Source organism: Drosophila kikkawai, chromosome X, assembly GCF_030179895.1.
Source record: "Drosophila kikkawai strain 14028-0561.14 chromosome X, DkikHiC1v2, whole genome shotgun sequence".
In the NCBI taxonomy this organism is placed as follows: Eukaryota; Metazoa; Arthropoda; class Insecta; order Diptera; family Drosophilidae; genus Drosophila; species Drosophila kikkawai.
Genome location: NC_091733.1, coordinates 31,148,041 through 31,167,048, shown reverse-complemented (window position 1 = coordinate 31,167,048; position 19,008 = coordinate 31,148,041). Strand labels below are relative to the sequence as shown.

Here is a 19,008-nt window from a genome sequence, read left to right as displayed (position 1 = left end):
CGTGATAGCTATCGATATTGCGATATTTTTTGTACGATATATTATTTTAGTGAGCCCAAAAGCCGCAAATCTGTCCCGAATTACGCCAAACTGGCCACACTGCTGCCTCAACAACAAAATAACCTCTTCATTTCACTTTGTTTTGTGCCGCCGTGAAATTCAGCAAGCAGCAGCAGCAGCAGCAGCTGCATCAGCATCAGCATCTGTCCGCGAATTAGATAATACAGCCGGTAACAGCGGGGATTCGCAACAGAACCCAGCGGAAGCTGCGCCACTGCCATAGTTCCGGGATTGAAGGGCGGCGCAGCAAGAGCGCGGAGTCGCAATTGGCTCTGGAATCACCACGAGACGAGACGGAAACTGATAGTAAGTAGGCTGCTACAGTTTGACAGATCTAATAGCAAAGTTGCAAACAAAATTTCTAAATTTCCAAATTTTATGTCTAAATTTGACTGCTTTCAGAAAACACCGCGAGGAGCACGGCAGACAAACTCCACAGATTGCTAGAAGAGACTCTCAACGAACTGCAGCGCCGATGCCCAGGAACAGTTGCCATCTGACGACGTTGGACACTGAGAACAAGCGGCCGAGCGCCAGGGAATGGGCGAGCGCGTCATCTACCACGAGCTGGCCGCCGTGCACCATCACCATCATCCCCACCCACACCAACACCATCAGCAGCAATCGCCGCACTCGCAGGCGCTTTTCCATCATCCCCAGCCACAGCAGCGTCGGCCAAAGCAGGGAATGGCGGCCATGCCGGCGTTGGCCAGTCCGAGCCATGTCTATGCCAATGCGAATGGCGCGGCGGCCTGGAGGGGAGCGCGTCAGCAGCAGTACTACCCTAATACCATTAGTACGGGACACGGGCCTGGCCCCACTGGCGCCGCTGCAATGAAGCAGCTGCAAGCCAAGCAGTTGGCTAACTCGGAACAGCAACAGCAGCAGCCGCCGGTGGCTAGCGAAGTAAGTGTAGGGGCGACGGACACACTGCCCACCACGCCCAGATCGGGTCAGATAAAGCCACCGCGCAACAAGAGCGAAGGTAAGCATGAGCCGGAAGTGTGTGCGTCTGAGTGCTAATCCTAAATCAATTCGCAGAGGCCATTGCCGATCTTCTTGTGCGCATTCCGGATGTGGGCCAGCTATTCGATGTGCACAGTCGCATCGGGAATGGTACCTTCAGCACTGTGCTCTTGGCCACAATGCGACGGGAGGCGAATCTACCGGAGAGCCTGCGGCGAAAGTTTGCCATCAAACATCACATACCCACTAGCCATCCGGATCGGATAATGAAGGAGCTGCAGTGCATGACCAAAATGGGGTAGGTTCTTTATCCTCTATCTTAGCCCATAAACCCTTGGGGCCCACCGTCCTGACTCCCATACACACACACAGACACAGAGGCCGGCCACCCACACATGGACGGGCGGCGGCTTTCGTCCTCGCCTGCGTCAAACGCCGTTAACCGACGTCAGCCGGTCATACGTCATAGCAATTTATTTCAGTTTGCCGGCCGCACGAACAAGGCAGGGTGGCGAGAGGGGGAGCCACACATCCATACATACATATGAACAAACGAACGAACATACATACACAGACGTTCGTTTATTGCACTTTCACACGCCATTCACGTGCCCATTTACAGTTACAATGCCGCGCACAGCTCTCTCAGTCCGTCCCGCTCTGGCCCTTGACGGCTGTAATGTTTGTTTACAGCGCGCACATCTGTACGTACATACATACATATGCGTATGTGTAATCCTGCAATCCCAGCCAGCCGTCTGATATCGATTGCCCGCCGGCAGTTGCCAGCAGCTAGAGATTAGATTACGCATAGGCTGAACCCGAACCCAAACCCGAATCCGTATCCGTTCAATACCGCCTCAAACTGCCCGGTGAGCTGGACACACAGCTAAGCTGGCTAAATAATACGTATTACAGAGAGGGAGAGCAAAAGCAGTCGCATGTGGGCGTTGCGTTTATGTTTGACATTAGCCGGGTGGCTCCTGAGCCCACTGACCACCCACCACCCATTCGCCCCCGCCTCTCCCGTTTGTGTCTATTCAAGCGATTTGCGCAAATTCCTCAGCCAATTGCGTCACAGCGACAATAATTATGACTCTCCATCGCCATCTCGCATCTTCTCCATCGCTCTCGGTTTGTTCCAGTGATACGCAGCCGGCTAGAGGGGCTAGGCAAGCCTGAAAATCCTTGCGAATTGTTATTGTAAATACCCTGATTTGGCTATTAACTTTCTAAATTGCCAACACTGTTCTGCGTGTGACGTCGTCGAAGCTATTCTGTCTCCTTCGCACGCAGAGTGGGCAGGAGAGCACAGGTGTGTGCGTGTGGGTGGGTGTATCTGTGTTGTTTATCTACAGGGCACAAATCAAAGGCCCTGAGATGTCTGATAAGACTTTAATCAATCCTAACGAGGATTAACTAAATCGTATTTTATAAAATTTAATTTGATTGTCTTTAAAAATAGCACTCTCCCAAACAATTGTGGTAAATAATGAGCAAGAGAGTGGGAGAGGAGGGGGCCTAGTACAGAAATTAACAGGAACTAACAGGAATTTCGCTAATCGCCATCTCGCTCTTTCTTGTTGCAGGGGCACGGAGAACGTCGTGGGCATCCACTGCTGTCTGCGCTGCGACGCCTCCGCCGCCTTCGTGATGCCCTACATGCCGCACGACCGTTTCCATGACTTTTACACGCGGATGGACGTGCCAGAGATCCGGCTGTACATGCGCAATCTGCTGGTGGCCCTGCGGCATGTCCACAAGTTCGATGTCATCCACCGCGACGTGAAACCCAGCAACTTCCTGTACAACCGGCGACGGCGCGAATTCCTTCTTGTCGATTTTGGCCTGGCCCAGCATGCGAATCCGCCGGTTATGGGCGCCATAGCTAATCCAGGAGTTAACTACAACAACAACAACAACAGCAAGCGGCCACGGGAACGGGAAACGGAGGCAGTGCAGGCAAATGTCCAAGCGGACGCCGGTTTGGGTGGCGCTGTGAAACGGATGCGACTACACGAGGAGGGCACCAAGATGCCATTGAAGCCGGTCAACGAGATTGCTCAAGGAGAGGCGCAGCCCGCCGATGGATCGAATCCCAGCCAGCAGCCGACCACGATGCTGCAGCAGCAGCCGCAACAGCCGCAGCAGGTGCCGCAGCAGGATCAATCCACAGCTTCAACTCCGGCCTCCGGCAGCAAGTACAACACGAACAGGAGCGCATCGGGAGCATCTGCCAATAGTTCCAAGTGCTTCTGCTTTGCCAATCCGTCCGTGTGCCTCAACTGTCTGATGAAGAAGGAGGTGCACGCCTCTCGGGCTGGGACACCGGGCTATCGGCCGCCAGAGGTGCTACTCAAGTATCCGGACCAGACCACAGCCGTGGATGTGTGGGCAGCTGGCGTGATCTTTTTGTCCATCATGTCCTCGGTGTATCCGTTCTTCAAGGCGCCCAACGATTTCATTGCCCTGGCCGAAATCGTAACCATATTCGGTGACCAGGCCATCCGAAAGACGGCCTTGGCCCTCGACCGTATGATCACGCTCAGCCAGCGGTCGAGGCCTCTAAATCTGCGCAAGCTGTGCCTGCGCTTCCGCCACCGAACCGTTTTCAGTGACGCCAAGCTGCTCAAGAGCCACGAGTCCGCCGACGGACGGTGCGAGGTGTGCCGCAACTGTGACCAGTACTTCTTCAACTGCCTGTGCGACGACAGCGAGTATGTGACGGAGCCACTGGACGCCTACGAATGCTTTCCGGCCAGCGCCTACGATCTGTTGCACCGCCTGCTGGAGGTTAATCCCCACAAGCGTATCACTGCCGCCGAGGCACTGCAGCATCCGTTTTTCACAGAGGCCGCCGAGGAGGTGGCCGAGCAGCCGCGAAAGGTGCGACGCCAGCGTCATCACAAGCAGATGGTCACATCGGAGCAGCAGCAGGCAGATCTGGAGCTCCAGCAGCAGACCGCGATCAACAACAAATTATTGAACTAGTCCTCATACACCCCAGTCTCGTCATTTGTATATAGATAAGGCACATATCACCACTGTATAGAGGTTTACGCCGATGGTTAAAGGCATCGGCGGCGGCGTAGAGGTCAAAATGACTCGGCGGCGGCGGCGTAGTAGTCAGAAAGAACCGGCGGCGGCGGCGCGTCAAATAAGGCAAAAAGGCCATTTTAATGAGTTATTTATTTTTTTTTAAGTTTTATAAAGAACAATGACACTGAAGGCCGCGCTGAAGCTGCGCCGATGCCGCACCAGCGGCGCGCCGCGGCGCGCCGTTATTTTCATAATTTGGCGGCGGCGCGTCAAATAAGGCAAAAATCGGCGGCGGCGGCGGCGTGGCGCGGCGGCGTATATGTCTACCACTGTACATACACACGCACGCACACCCATATATCATCTCATGCATGTAGCGCCCGAAATTCAGTCCAGTGTACCGTGCCCAGTGCGCATCCGACTTACCTCAAGCTGCTTAGGGTCCCGCAACAACACAAAATTAGATTTGTAGGAATGTTTTCTTTTTTTTTTTTTTTTGATATATCATGAACAATAGGAAAGGAATACCAAAAATAAAAAAAGAAGTGAAAGATAATGAATTGTGAAATATTTATATATATAATGAAGAATCGTAGAGGCAACCCAAGTGCAAGGGCATCCTCATGTTGTATAGTTCGAATAGCTATAGCTAACACCTAAGTATATCATCTATTTGTATGTATCAAGCGAAATTGTGAACGGAGATATATATATATATAAAGAATCAACAAATATATTTATACCGAGGAAAGTCAGTGGAGCTTCTTTATTTACTTCCTGGGAAGTAGCGAAAATATATTCATACGTTTGACATTCTATAGAACAGAGTTGAAAGGGAAGGCTGGAGTACGCGGTTACCCAAGTAGGTTGCACATTAATCTAGGTAGATACCTGGTTAATCCCCCTCCCGACTATGTTTCCATCTTCTCTTCCCTCTTGCGCTTCGCCTTGGATGTGGATGGCTTGTCGTCGGCATCGACTGTTGATGGAATTTCCTCTACCTTGATGCGCTTGCCGGCAATTACTTCCTCCTTGGTTGGCTGTGTCTCCATTGTTCGCTTCTTGGCCTTGACGAAGCTTCCCCGGCCGGCGGCCCGTTCCGACTCCTCGATGGTGTACGGCTCCGTTTCCAGAGCCTTGAGACGTCGCTTGTGCACCTTGGTGCGGAAATGCGCCTGCATGGCGGTGTCATCGATAAAGTACTTGGCACAATGAACGCAGTAGAATTGGGCAAAGCCGGGCTTCTCCAGGTCCACGTTCTGGTTGATCAGCTCGGCGCTTCTGGTGCGCATGTCGTCGTCGATCTGGTCGAGGTCGCGACGGCGGTTGCGCACGCGCCACCGGCGCTGCAGGTGAGTGTCGCCATAGTGCATCTTCTTGCGCTTCTGTACCATTCCCATCTTGCGGCCGTGTGTGTATAGTTCACCTGTTGCAACGTGAATTTAAGATTTGTTTTGCTGCGTCGCTGCACGTGTTTTGGTCCAAGTTGGTCCGTCGGCTGCTGCTTATCGTTTAGAGGTTGCAAACCACCTACAAGTAGTTGGGCTATTAATATCGCCTTAAACGTGGCTGAACTGCAGACTAACCTTGCCTTTAAACGCCGATAAACAATGTTTTTAAAATTTACTACGCACAAACACTCGCCTGCTGGTTGGTGGCGGTGGTAAAGGCTCGATAACTGGAGTTTATCGATAGCTTGGACCGATTTTCCGTTCGGAGGTGTGCACACACTGAGGCCGCAGCTGTTGTGCTTTTCACTTATTTGCTAATAAACTAATCAATTTTAAATAAACACATGTGAATTCAAAGAGTGAAAGGCCGCGGGGCTTGGTAAAAGTGTGCGACAAGACTATCGAACTTTGATCAAGCCCAGTTTGGTTTGGCTCGATTTTTGGCGTTTTTTAGTGCTTTTCTTGTGCGGTGAATAATGATTAAAAAAAAACATATGTTAATTCATCAACAAATTCGTCGGAACAAGTTGTCTGCGGGCGGACGTGCGGATTTTGTTTTGTTTTTTGATTTGACGCCAATCTAGCCGCAGGAAGTAAGCTTGAAAGGATTAAGGACAAGTAAAGGCAAACGACTGACACGAAAGGCTCTCTCTCTGCTTTAATCGTGACGAACACAGCTGCACACCCATACACATGTGCGATTGGATAACACAGTAAATCCGTGAAATAAATTCCGTTTACTCTCCCAGTCCCCATCGCAGATGAGGCTGCTGCTTTTCTATCTTTCTGCCCCTCCCCCCACCCATGCAAAGCTAAGCATATGCTAAGCGATAAAGTGATTTGTTGTGCGTGTGTTTGTATGTGTGTGTGCATGTGCAGGCGATTTAGTGCAAAAAGCCCAGCAACAAAGTAATAAACAGAGACTGTGATTGTGTGGACAACGGCGGGGGGCGGCGGTGTTGGAAGCGCGGCGACAGCTGCTACCGCCTACCATTCGTTCAGTTTTGCCATTGTACTCCGTTCTATACTCTCTGCTGCTGCTGCTGGCAATTGTGGTTTATTGGCATTTATTTGTTGATTCTGTTTTAGCTACATACACATTCCGTTGAAACCACTATTCGCGCGATACTCGCTCTATTTGCCGGCAACATTGCAACAGCATCAAAGACAACAACTGCAGTAAGTAGGGGAAGGGGAACGGTATGCAGCGCACACCAACAACAAATATTCCAAGTTCGAACCAAAAACAAAACAAGAACAAGAAGAGCTTAACAGCTCTCTTATCGATAATCAGCGTTTGCATGCCGATTGCGATTATCAGTGCTGCCGATCGCTTATCAGTCGGTTGACAATTAATACCGTTACACGCACAATTAGTGTGTATGTGTATGTGCCTGTGTGTGTGCTGCGGGTTCCCCTTTTGATTGATATTCGAATTTAGATCACTCTCACTCTGTGATATAACAGCCCCCCGCCCCTCACGCACCAAGCAAATACACTCTCTCACTCCCGTTCTCCGTTGCTCTTCTCTTGCTTATTTTATCTTTATGCTTGGTTTTTGTAGTCCATGCCAGTCACGATTTGACATTTCGCAAATTGGGAGGGAGGGAGGGAGAGAGGGTTGTGTGTGCGAGAGCTCTTGCACTCCACGTCCATGCAAATAGGAGATAGTGGGGCAGACGAAGAGATCGGGGTAAAGTTGCTAATGCAGTTAATGCCCCCCATTGAAAGCGAGAGTGTTAGACGGAGAGGGAGAGTATCAACTGGTTAGGTTGGTGTTTAGCACAGGGCCGTGGTGAAAGGGGGATGATGACATTAAAAGATTTAGGTATTCCTCAAGGATCACTTCGTTGTCTTTTGGGGGATTTTTATAGGATTTAAACTCCATAACTCGTCCAAAAAAGCATTAATTTTCATTCGGACAACTGTTCTATGTTAGTTTTTATGAATTCAATAAATCTGCATACTAAATTTTATATCTTTAAAAAATTAAATTTTTTTTAAAATTTTCGGGAATTTTAACGATGTAACCCCTTATAAAATTTTGAAAAAATTGGTAAAAAATTCTTTACCTCCGGACGTGGCTCAAACGATTCGGCTGTTGATGCTGATCAAAAATATATATTATTTATGGGGTCGGAAATGACTCCTTCACAGCATCCGAAATTATTCTTTACTTGAAACTGAACGCCTTGGGTTGAGGTGTTCATATTTTTCCTTACTTATATTAGTGTTTTTTTTTTTTAATGTCCCATATATTTATTTTAAAAATTAAACAAATATTTATTTATTTACTTGTTTATTTAGTTATACAATTATAAAAATCTTGTTGTACTTGCACTATTTTTTTTAATATAATATTTTATTTACAAGTGATTAAAATCTGTATTATTTTATGACTTTACTGTCTTGTAACAGCACCCCCTCTAGCGCCGTTATGTGCCTCCGCCACTGACCCAATAAGGTATTACAAAATCCAAAGCCCGATTCGCTGCTGCAGCCAAAAGTGGCAATTATGTTCCCAATAATGAGATATTTTGAAAGTCTCCGGCTTCCGCGTAGATCTCTTTTTGTACTGTGGGGTCTACCTGGTGTTAAGAGTTACATATAGAGGCGCGGCAGCAGCGGAGTTGATTTTCCTTTCGTTTGGGGCCCAGAAACGCAAAAGAGGCAGCCAAGCAGTCAGTTAACCAGTTAACCAGTCGTGCCAGTCCGGTCCAGTTCGATTCGCTCCAAGGTTATAGCATTCCATTCCGCGCCAGATCTCGGCAGAGAGCATATTAACTAGTCGTTGCTGCACTTTAGATTTAGATTTCCAGGCTTAGAAGGGTTTCGGGGTAACCAAAGGGGTTACAGAGATGGAGAGATTTTATAGACACGATTCTTTCTAATGCTCTTTGTGATTCTACAATGGTTTTTTTGTGGAGATTAATTACAAACATGACGACGATGTCGGTGGCGTATACGTGTTTTTATCGTTTCGCTGAAATCTGCGGGTTTGCGTGTGTTTGTGTGCGTTATTTCCCCCCGTTTTTTGCATTTTGTTTATTATCTTTGCGAGGGAGAGCAACAAATATATACTAGATATTAACATTTCTATGTATACTTTACGTTTTAAAATTTTATCCAAGGCAAACACTTTTTAGGATCAGGTATAATGTATTTCCGTAACTTTTATAAATTGTATTTTCTATATTTTCAATTGAATCGATCTGAATTTTAACACTCGCATGTATTTTGACCTTTTTGAATAATTATCCACCTTAATTTGTTTCTAACTTTATAATTGTGGAAGCTACAGGCAGTTAGGATGATAATATCAGGATAGTCTCTGCCACAAAACCCCACTTCCTGCGAGTGCGCTATCAGCCAGCTCTGCGTTGCCTTGCCACAAGTGCCGCGAACATATTTTCCTGATTAATTTTTTTTTTTTTTTGTGGCTGCTGCGGTCTCTTGCCCCTTATCACTACCCGCCTCGATATGTACCCCATCTATATAGTATATAATCTGTTTACGATATAGTGCGGTGAACCACAAACAAAGCTTAAACAGACACTGGCGGCGAGAGCTACCGAGCAAGTGTGTTTTTCGAGCGACGAGTTGTTCCCATTGCAGAAGTGGAACAGCAGTTGGAGCAGTCGGTGAATCCAGGCTATAAAGCAAGGTCAGACGTGAGGCGAGAGATGTTAGGAGGAGGGGGAACGATGATGGGAGGGAAGCTACGGAAGACGGAAAACGCTGGCTGGGTGGAGTTATGCCTGGAATTTTCATTACAAATGCCCACGTTTTCGCTTTTGCAATTCGCATTCCCCTGGACTTGGATGTGAAAGGGAAGGGCAGGGGCACACACTCTCACACTTTTGGCCTTTTGTCTTGAGAGATTCGACTTTCTAATTGAAATATAGGGTTGAATGGGTTTTAATGGACTTATGTAGGTTACACACATACAATTGAGGTAGAAACAGTAGAAACTGTGAAACACAATGTAACCAACTCCTTATGGGAGCTATTCCCTTGACCGCAGCTGTGTTGGCCAAGATTTAATTCGACTTTCACTCTGCTTTACTCCACACAGCCATTAACAGCAGCAGCAGCAGCAGCAGCAGCTGATCCTCTGAAACGTCTCTAGCTAGCAACAAAAGTCATGGACCACGCCCACCACAGTGCAGGAGTTGGTGAGTCCTCTAACATTCCCCTGGGAGTTAGAGTTACCTCCCTAACCCTAACCCCCCTCCACAGATCATTCCATGATGCATCACGATCATGCGGGCATGCATCACGATCCCAGTGGAGCAGCCTTGGCAGCCACGGCCGCACCCTCGGATCCTGGTTCTCTGTTCGATCTGATACCGGACACAGACGTCCATGCTGGCCATGTCCATCACAATCATGGAGGTGGCGGCTCGGGAACCGGAATGGAGCACATGATGCCCATGGCGGTGGGTTTGATCTTAGTAATCTTTTGCTGGCTGGCTCTCTAAGCTGAGAGATGATGCTCCCCCTTTACAGTTCCACTTTGGCTACAACGAGACCATCCTGTTCTCCTGGTGGCACATTGAAACGGTGGCCGGACTGGTGGGCTCCATGATAGCCATCTTCCTGCTGGCCCTGATGTACGAGGGCCTGAAGTACTACCGGGAGTATTTGTTTTGGAAGACATACAACCTGATGGAGTATCGTCCGGTGACGGGGCCACAACGAAATCCAGAAGCGCCGCGTCTGCCCTCGCCGGCGGCGGCGGCTCCCTCGCCCGTGCAGTGAGTAAACCACCGAGCATCTTGGTTGCCTTACGCTTTATTTAATGTTTTCCCTTATTTTTGTTGTATATATTTTTGAAACTTGATGTTTTACTTCTACTCTCTCTCTCTTTCGCTCGCTCTGCCACCGCCTCATCCTGCTCCATCCAAATGCTATATATATATGTATATATATCTCGCGCCGTTGTTCCATTTGTAAATCCAAACCATCCACAAAAACCAATATGCTATCCAATATCCAATCTCATGCGCTGCTGCCTCGTAATTGTTATTTGTAAATGATTCACGCGAATCTGTGATTATAACGAAAAAAACTAATTCCTGTATCTGCAATCTGCAATCCTGTGTGTCCTTCGATCGATCCTTTTAGATACGTGGGCGAAGTTGTGCACAAGCAACCGTAAGTATCGCTCCGTTTTGGAACCCCAAAAAAAACCCCAACGCTTATGTTGTTTAGTTTACTTTCAATTGTTCATCTTTCCCCCCACCCTTGTCCTTGTTGATTATTTTTTGAAATATTTCAAATCTTGTACAGTCTTTGTTCTTGTCCTTATTTTTTCTGGGTTTGTTTTTTTTGTAATTAAAATTCTAATTAAGATTTTTTTCAAACGCTGCTCAGACCCTCAATGCTGTCGGTAAACCACCTGCTGCAGACATTGCTGCACGTCCTCCAGGTCACGCTCTCCTTCCTGCTCATGCTGATCTTCATGACCTACAATGTCTGGCTCTGCCTGATGGTGGTTCTGGGAGCCGCCGTTGGCTACTTCCTTTTCTGCTGGAAGAAATCGGTCATTGTGGATGTTACGGAGCATTGTCACTAGCAGAGGAGCACAGACGGCAGCCTCAGTCGCAGATGTCTCACGATGGCTGATGATGATGAGGAGGAGGAAGAGCAGCAGCAGCGGCAGCCTGGATTCTGAGACGGAGGCCTAGACCGTTGGTGCTTTCCGGAAGCTCTCCACCACACACACACAAACACACCCTGCTACTTGCTACTCTCTAGGTATTTAGCCTGTAACTTACCCCCCCCCCCCAAGGAGGACTTGTCCTCAAGTCGGATGCAGTGTACAGTGTGCCTAAAAAGCTAAACAGACACTTACATATTAGCTTACTGTTAAGAATCGGAAATCAAAAAAGCAATCTTTATTTTTTTTTGTACTCAATTTTCTTTCCGAAAAGCAAATATATCTATATTTTTATCACTATTATTATACCATTATGTATCCCCCTTATATTATACAACTACGTTTATTATTATTATTTGGTAATAAAAAACCCATTTTTATACATCTCTTTTGTGAAATGATTCAGTAAACTTTCTTTAATTTAAAAAAATACTTTGGAAGTAAATATCCAGTTCAGACGGTGTGCATTGCATTTAATTAGTTTAGGCTCGATGAAATTGTTATATTTGCGAAACAACTGTAGTCATGGTTTAATTACCATGAACCATGTGTATGCCTCACGCATTATACCCTTGACTGGCTTTTCTAATTGGTGTCTGTTTTGAAATTTATATGATATTTGCTCAAGTCCCCTGTTTTCTTTACCATTTCCTATTTGCTTAAATGTAATAATAATAATACCTAGTTTAAAACAAAACCAGCTAGAAAAGAATCGATGTTTTCGATATTTTCCGATTTTTTTGTTGTATGCTGAAATCGATAAGCATTGATAAGCGATAATAATACCTAGTTTGAACCGAAACAAGCTAGAAAAGAATCGATGTTTTCGATTTTTTCGATATTTTCCGATTTTTTTGTTGTATGCTGAAATCGATAAGCATCGTTGTAGATATTAAACTTAGCAAACAAAGGCAAATACATACAGTAAAAAAGGCAAACAAATTTATAAATATTATTATTAATATTAAATCTATGTATACGTATACATTAATAAATATACACAAGCGGATTATTGTTATAACAAAAACAAGGACTTTGAAAATGGGAGAGGGGCAAAGAAAACTACATGTCTTTGTTTTCGGGTTTTTGCTTTGATCTTTATTAGAAAATTATTGCGAGTCTTTCTCAATATATATGTATATATACATATATTAAGATATATATATCTATATATACATATATGTAGAATGTGGGTAACCTTACTCATATATCATCGTAATTCATAATTAAAAACATCGTTACATGACTACAGGCGATCGATCATCGAATTTCTTGATTGGGTTAGACTAAATATACTTTACTTTTCTGCTTATTTGCTTGCTTTTTGCGCCCCCCAATGGGGAGCTCGATTCAATTCAATTGATTAATTTGCGCTAGGTGAATTAATAATAACCGAAAAGGAACTTTGGATGGGGGATAGGTGAATGGGGGGATGTGGGATATGGGATGTACTCGCTGGAACATGTTCTCTTTAAATGAATTGATCGCAGAATGTGGGATATTGGGGCAAAGGTGGGATTGTGGTATCAGGGATTTATAGATAATTTATAAGTATAGATGAGAGAAATTGAGAAATTCACCTCGTTTTGGTAGGTATCATTCATGCCTAATACGCTTCTACACGGTTTTTTCTTCTGTCTCTTCTTCTTCTTCTTCTCATTCCCTTCTCTCTTTCACTCTCTGTACTGCGATCACTGATCCAGGATCAGTTCATTCGTGATCATTCGTGTTCGTTCGTTGATCGTTGATAGTTTGGAGCCGCCTTGTGTCTGTCTTGAAGAAACATTTATGTGTGGGGAGAGGAGTGGCATAGAAGTTACCTGGGGTGGCTCTTCTTCTAAAACAAATCTTCTTTCAACACCTCATTTCCTATTCCGTTGGTCATCATCATCATCATACATCCTGCAGTCGTCTCCTGCGTTGCTCCTGAAATGTGTGCCAGAGTGAAATGTATGAGTTGAGGGAGCTAGGCAGTATAGTTAGTACACTCTGTGGCTTAAACTAAGTCGGGTACACACAGATGCACATATAGACGATATATATTTATATATACATATATGGTTGTTATATGCGGAGATCCTCTGGGGTGTGTTGTGATGGTGTGGCATGAACATCACAGTTACAGATAGAGCTGGAAATCGGTTTTTTTCTAACAAAATTCCAAGTCGATTTAAATCGATTAAGATCGAAAAGGGAAATATTTAAATTAAATAAATTGGATTTATAATTTTATGATTCTTTGGATTTTATCTCGATAGATATATATATATATAATATATGTTTTTCAAATTATAATTAAAAATTTTCAATGCATAGAACTTTTTTCGATTAAATCGATTCAGAAATTGTATATCGATTAATAGATTTGATTTCCAGCTCTACATACAGCGTGTTGGGGGTACAAATACCAGTCATATATGTAGGTTTTTGCTTTTGGGCCTATTTAGTTCGTTCGAAATTTACCTGTTTGGCGAAGAGGACGGTTGGGGGTAACATATGGACGGACACACAGGTGTAGTTTTGGATTTGGGAACTCGAACTCTCTCTCTCTCTTTCACACTCTCTTTCTTTCTTTTTCCCTTTTTCTCTGCCTGTGCTATGTGCTCTGCCTCCCTCTGTCTCTGCCTCTGCCTATATTTATTGATTATTATTTTAATGCGAATTAACGATCGTTGCAATTACCTCGTGGCCTTGTTGGTTGTCTGGGAAACTTGACTTGAAGATTTCGCTGGGTGTTAGTAGTAGTTTCTTGTCTCTTAACTATAATACGGTATAGGGTAGTGCTGTAGGGTGGGAGTGGGATGGGGGCGGATTTCACACCACAAAAATGACAAGGAGGATATATGTATGTATGTATGTTTAATTTTGATTTTAAGATTTTATAAAAATTATTTTTTTTATTTTTGGGAAAAAATCAAAATTTTAAAAATCTATAACTCAGTCAAAAATTTATTAAATTCAATTCGGAAAACGATTTTGTCTTAGTTTTTAAATGCCTAATAAATCTGCATAGTAAAGTTAAAGTCTTTATAAATTTAATTTAAAAAAAATTTTTTTTTGAGAATTTTACGATGTAACCCCTTATAAAATTTTGAAAAAATTGAAAATTTTATTTTTCCTTCCAATATGGCTAGATCGACTCGGCTGTTGATGCTGATCAATAATATATATGATTTATAGGGTCGGAAATGACTCCTTCACTTAAAAAAATATTATTTCGTATTATAAAATCTGATTTTTTATATTAAAAAATATCATAATTCGGCCAAAAATGCATTAATTAAATCGGAAAACTGTTCTGTGTTAGTTTTTATGAGGTTAACAAATCTGCATACTTAGTTGGAAAAAAAAATTTAGGTCAAAAATTGAGAATTTTAATGATGTAACCCCTTATCACATTTCGCAAAAATGGCTCAAAATTTGATTTCCTCCAAACATGGCTTAAACGATTCGTATTTTAATGCTGATCAAGAATATATATGGTTTATGGGGTCGGAAATGACTCCTTCACTATAAAAAATATTATTTTGTATTATAAAATCTGATTTTTTATATTAAAAAATATCATAACTCGGCCAAAAATTCATTAATTTTAAATCGGAAAACTGTTCTGTGTTAGTTTTTATGAGGTTAACAAATCTGCATACTTAGTTGGAAAAAAAAATTTTGGTCAAAAATTGAGAATTTTAATGATGTAACCCCTTATCACATTTCGCAAAAATGGCTCAAAATTTGATTTCCTCCAAACATGGCTTAAACGATTCGTATTTTAATGCTGATCAAGAATATATGGGGTTTATGGGGTCGGAAATGACTCCTTCACTTAAAAAAATATTATTTTGTATTATAAAATCTGATTTTTTATATCGGAGAAAAGGAAAGAAGCTACTCCCATTATCACTCTTTTTCTCATCTTCCTTAAGGTACTAGGTACTCGTACTACAACTACGTACCTCTGGATTACGGTTTACGGAATTCGGAACTAGGATCTCCCAAACACACACACACACTCACAAACACCCAAGGCAACGGACCCAGCAACCCATTCGCCAAGCCAAGCCAAAGCACATGCAGTTCGAGTCTCTCTCTCCAAGTCGCTATATAGTATATACATATATTTACATTCCTTGTTTATCGTTTTGAATTCATGTGGAGGAGGCGTGTGTGTGTCTTTGGTGTGTGGTGTTGGGTTTGGAGTGTGCAGGGAATTGCATGAGATGCGTGGTGAATGGGTTTTATTTTTGTTTTTGGTTAGTTAAGCGCAAAGAGATAAGGAGTAAGGCTTGGTAAATACCTGGTACAGTCACTGTCCCGTCGTCGTCGTCGCTCCGTCTCAACCCAAATCCTCACGGGACCTAAGTAACTAATTATCCGCCTACATATCTTGGATCCTGTAGCCTGAGAGTAACACTACAAAAACAGATAGCTTCTACTATAGACACTCTACAGATGTTTTAGTATATTTTACTATATCTATGGTAAAAAAAAAAACAGGTCAACAGCTTTTTAAATCCAAGAACCGCAATATTTAGTTTTCCTATAATTTTTAATACAAATTTTCTATTCAGTTTTGAAATATTTGAACTTAAAAGCGCAGAGAATACGGTTTTTTTTGGTACTTTTAAGGTTCTGAAACTCCAATATATTTCATTTAAAGAACTGTTTTTGCTTTTAAAAATCAGTTTTTAAAATAAAAAAAAAATATTAAAGTTCTCCGATATCTCTTGAATTTTTATCGATATTTGTCGAATATTTCTGAGAGTATCGAATTTGATGAAAAACCAATTGTGGAAAATATATAAATTTAAAAGACGAAATCTCAAAGATCAATTTAAATATAAAAAATTATTTTGAGGTCACGAAAAGTATTTTTTGATATAACAATAGTTAAAAAAAAAAATAATAATAAAATAAAATAAATAAATAAAATAAAATAAAAATATAAAAAAAATAATAATTTAAATTAATCTAAAATCCTAAAAATAGTGTTTTTTTTCACTTTTAACTCAAAACCCTGACATATAGAACATTTTCCAAACCTTTGGAAAAGTATGTATATTCCGGTTCTTGGTTCAGCCATTTTTTTTTAAATTATACAATTTTTGTAAAATGCACAATTTAATTTAAAAAAAAAAGTAAAGAAAGTCACTCATTTAAGCATAAATCCATCAATATATTTATAAAGCTTAACAAGAAATAAAATACCTGTTGTGTTTGGTTTTCTGGTTCATTTTTGAAATCGAATTAACAAAGGACCCCCGAAAAGACTACAACATTTAGGAGGAGGTCGGAGTCAGTCGCCTTGATCAATAGATATAGTTATGGTACGAGTACGAGTACGAGTATGTCTACGGAGTGTGGAGGGGCGCACGATGGCGCCAGAGAGAGTGTTACGTTTACGGAGATGATCAAGTGTTGGACTCACCTCTGCGCACTCGTTCTAGCCAGCTCTCAGATATACTGTTTCTTTTTTTTTTTTTTTTTTTTTTACATATTATTTTGGAAATTGTGTTAATGGTATTTTTTTTTTTTTTTTTTTTTTTTTTTTTTTTTTTGGGTACCTCGATGCTGCCTCTGCCGGGGGCAGCTGCTGCTTACGGAGATTGAGTGTCGATTGGGTTGGTCTTGTTCATGTTTTTAGGAAAGGCTTCGTTTCCAAAAATTTCGGACTTCCCGTCTCAGCGTTTGTTTAATTAACTTGACTTTTTTATTAATATTATTCTCTCATCCTTTTATCTTTTTTTTCTTGTTTTTAAATGGTTTTTGGTCTCTAGTAGCGGCTGCGACTTCGGCTGCGACAATGCCTTTCGCGGCTATCGTGCCTGTAGTGGCTGTGACTATGATTATGGTGACGGTTGTTACGGTTGCCACCGCCTCCTCCGCCGCCAGCAGAGCCACCTCCACCTCCACCACTGCGCGAATACGAATGATGCGAGCTGTGATGCGATTTGTGGTGATCTGTGAAGAGAGTAGAATTTAGAGATTAGAGGGCCGTGTGCAACTCCAAGTGGGTGGGAAAGTGTGACTTACGGTGTCGCCGATCTGAGGGCTGGCGATTCTGGCCATAGTCGCGACTTCGCTCCCTGTAGTCGTTGTTGCGTGAGTCCCTAGAGAATAAAAAGGATCAAGATGAAAAGGATTTTTAAACAATGAAGAGAAAACCTCTGTGAGAGAGAACTGAGTTGGCCAGGTTTTAACCTTCAATCCATTTCAGAGTTAGGGGGAATTTCTGGCACACATTCAAGGGCAAGTTGCCAACCAAATTTATTTCGAGACCAAAAAGGTAAAGGTAATTGTGTGCCTCCTTATAAGCTTCTGCCTAAATGGCCATCCACTCCAAATAAAGCTGAACTATTAGCTTTTTACCTTCTGTTATCGTAGGTGTGGAAGCGCTGGACGCGACCCTCTCGCCGGCGTCGATCCTCCTGCTCGCGCTCCTTTTGGCGCGCCTCGTTGATCTCGGCAACGGCATTGCGCAGCTTGGAATAGCCCAGATGCTGCTTGCCCATCAGATGGTCCTCGATACGTTGCTGGGCATCGCCGACAATCAGAAAGGCGCCGCATATTTCGCACACCTTCATCTGTTTCTCCGGCAAGGCTTCGTGCGACCAGCCAGCGGGCTTAGACTCTGGTTTCTCCTCGCTGCTGGTGGGAGTGGCAGGAGCAGGAGCAGGAGCAGCTCCTTCGCTACCTTCTTCCGTAGCAGATGTGTTTACAGCCTCTGTGGCCTCAGCAGCAGCAGCAGGCTGGCCGGGGCTTAGGGGTTCCTCCCTGACGAGACCACCTTCATTGGAGTTGGCTCCAGGACTCCTGGGCAACGGCTGTGGCTGTGGTTGTTCATCACCGCTCAACTGCTGGAGGCTGCTGGTGCTACTACTGTTGGCCTTGTGACTCGTGGCCTCAAACTGCCGCACTAGCTGCTCCCTCTCGTCCTTTAGCTCATCGCAGAGGGTCATCAGGTCCTGGGCCTGATCAACATCGCCCCGTATGCCCGCCTCCTCGGCCTCCGATAGCAGCTTATTGATGCGCGCCGTCAGGTTGGCCAGCTGCTCCTGGTGCCTGCTCAGCGGGGCGGGTACAACGGGCTGGTCGCGCTGCATCAGCTGCAGGCGCTGCTTGCCCTTCTGGATCTTTCGGTCCACATCGTGCAGCATTACATTGCAAAAGCGCAAGAATTCGTCCTCGTACTGCCGTTTCCTTTGCGATGGTCTGGCCTCCTCATACAGATGCCTGGCCTCCTCGTCGTGGATGCGGGTGCAGGGACCCAGATCGGCGCGGGTATTGATGAACAGGTCGTGCGGGCAGAACTTGACATTGTAGAACTGGCAGAACTGTGTGCACGGGAATGGAGTGATAAGGATTTTGCATGTGTAGTAGCCTTGACATTAAGTAACTCACCTCGGGGTCCTCCCAGTTGACCTTGGCGCCGGCCTCCGAGGGATGCAGATTTCGGTTGCGACCCATCAGCTCATCGAGCATTTGTCTGGCGGCGTCCACCATTTTCCTCGCCTCTTCTGCTCCTCCTCCCTTCTTTCTTAATTCTTCCTTCTTTGCTGCAGCCGCCGCAGAACGAGAAGGGTGAAGGTGGAGGGGGTGGGGGGTGTGGACGGTTGATGGTTTATTTTTTGGCTTTGCTTAGTAGGCGCTGCCGGCAGATTGCTGGGATCAATGGATCCGGTGCTGCGGGGTGGCTGCCAGGTGCCGGTTCACATGTGTGGAGCAGCGAGCAGCACTTGGATCAGGTATTTACGCGGAGAATTCTTCTGCTGAATCAATAAAATTCGCGATGGAGATGTGCAAATACACCAAATACATCGATATTTCAACAAG

At 44.2% G+C, this 19,008-nt stretch overlaps 4 protein-coding genes across 11 annotated transcripts; 2 read left to right on the top strand and 2 right to left on the bottom strand.

The window, feature by feature from the left end:
• Positions 1–137: 137 nt before the first annotated feature.
• Cdc7 (Cdc7 kinase) lies at positions 138–4,816 on the top strand. The gene is made up of 4 exons (XM_017175272.3): positions 138–366; positions 463–1,045; positions 1,102–1,324; positions 2,616–4,816. Exons 2-4 carry the CDS (start codon positions 601–603, stop codon positions 4,015–4,017), a joined length of 2,070 nt encoding a protein of 689 aa, XP_017030761.1. The 5' UTR covers positions 138–366; positions 463–600; the 3' UTR covers positions 4,018–4,816.
• Positions 4,802–5,798, bottom strand: LOC108080510 (zinc finger protein 593 homolog). 2 transcript variants are annotated; one of them, XM_017175286.3, is made up of 2 exons: positions 5,652–5,798; positions 4,802–5,595 (listed from the first exon to the last, which is right to left on the bottom strand). In XM_017175286.3, the coding sequence occupies exon 2, from the start codon at positions 5,463–5,465 to the stop codon at positions 4,977–4,979; it is 489 nt and encodes a 162-aa protein (XP_017030775.1). In that variant the 5' UTR covers positions 5,466–5,595; positions 5,652–5,798; the 3' UTR covers positions 4,802–4,976. The 2 variants fall into 2 exon arrangements, with proteins under 2 accessions (XP_017030775.1, XP_070143893.1); XM_070287792.1 differs by having other exon boundaries at positions 5,657–5,788.
• Positions 5,799–5,865: 67 nt separating this feature from the next.
• On the top strand, positions 5,866–11,560 carry Ctr1A (Copper transporter 1A). Of its 6 annotated transcripts, XM_017175278.3 has the most exons (7): positions 5,973–6,109; positions 6,606–6,695; positions 9,592–9,691; positions 9,756–9,955; positions 10,026–10,273; positions 10,644–10,673; positions 10,893–11,560. In XM_017175278.3, exons 3-7 carry the CDS (start codon positions 9,661–9,663, stop codon positions 11,092–11,094), a joined length of 711 nt encoding a protein of 236 aa, XP_017030767.1. In that variant the 5' UTR covers positions 5,973–6,109; positions 6,606–6,695; positions 9,592–9,660; the 3' UTR covers positions 11,095–11,560. The 6 variants fall into 6 exon arrangements, with proteins under 6 accessions (XP_070143891.1, XP_017030766.1, XP_017030772.1 ...); XM_070287790.1 differs by lacking the exon at positions 6,606–6,695 and having other exon boundaries at positions 5,866–5,985; XM_017175277.3 differs by lacking the exon at positions 6,606–6,695 and having other exon boundaries at positions 5,970–6,109.
• Positions 11,561–12,250: 690 nt separating this feature from the next.
• On the bottom strand, positions 12,251–18,980 carry LOC108080505 (luc7-like protein 3). 2 transcript variants are annotated; one of them, XR_005990815.2, is made up of 5 exons: positions 18,577–18,980; positions 17,545–18,509; positions 17,209–17,285; positions 16,604–17,136; positions 12,251–13,104 (listed from the first exon to the last, which is right to left on the bottom strand). XR_005990815.2 is itself a non-coding variant. In XM_017175274.3 (4 exons), the coding sequence occupies exons 1-4, from the start codon at positions 18,676–18,678 to the stop codon at positions 16,949–16,951; spliced, it is 1,332 nt and encodes a 443-aa protein (XP_017030763.1). In that variant the 5' UTR covers positions 18,679–18,980; the 3' UTR covers positions 16,268–16,948. The 2 variants fall into 2 exon arrangements, 1 of the variants encoding a protein (XP_017030763.1); XM_017175274.3 differs by lacking the exon at positions 12,251–13,104 and having other exon boundaries at positions 16,268–17,136.
• Between the last annotated feature and the right edge of the window lie 28 nt (positions 18,981–19,008).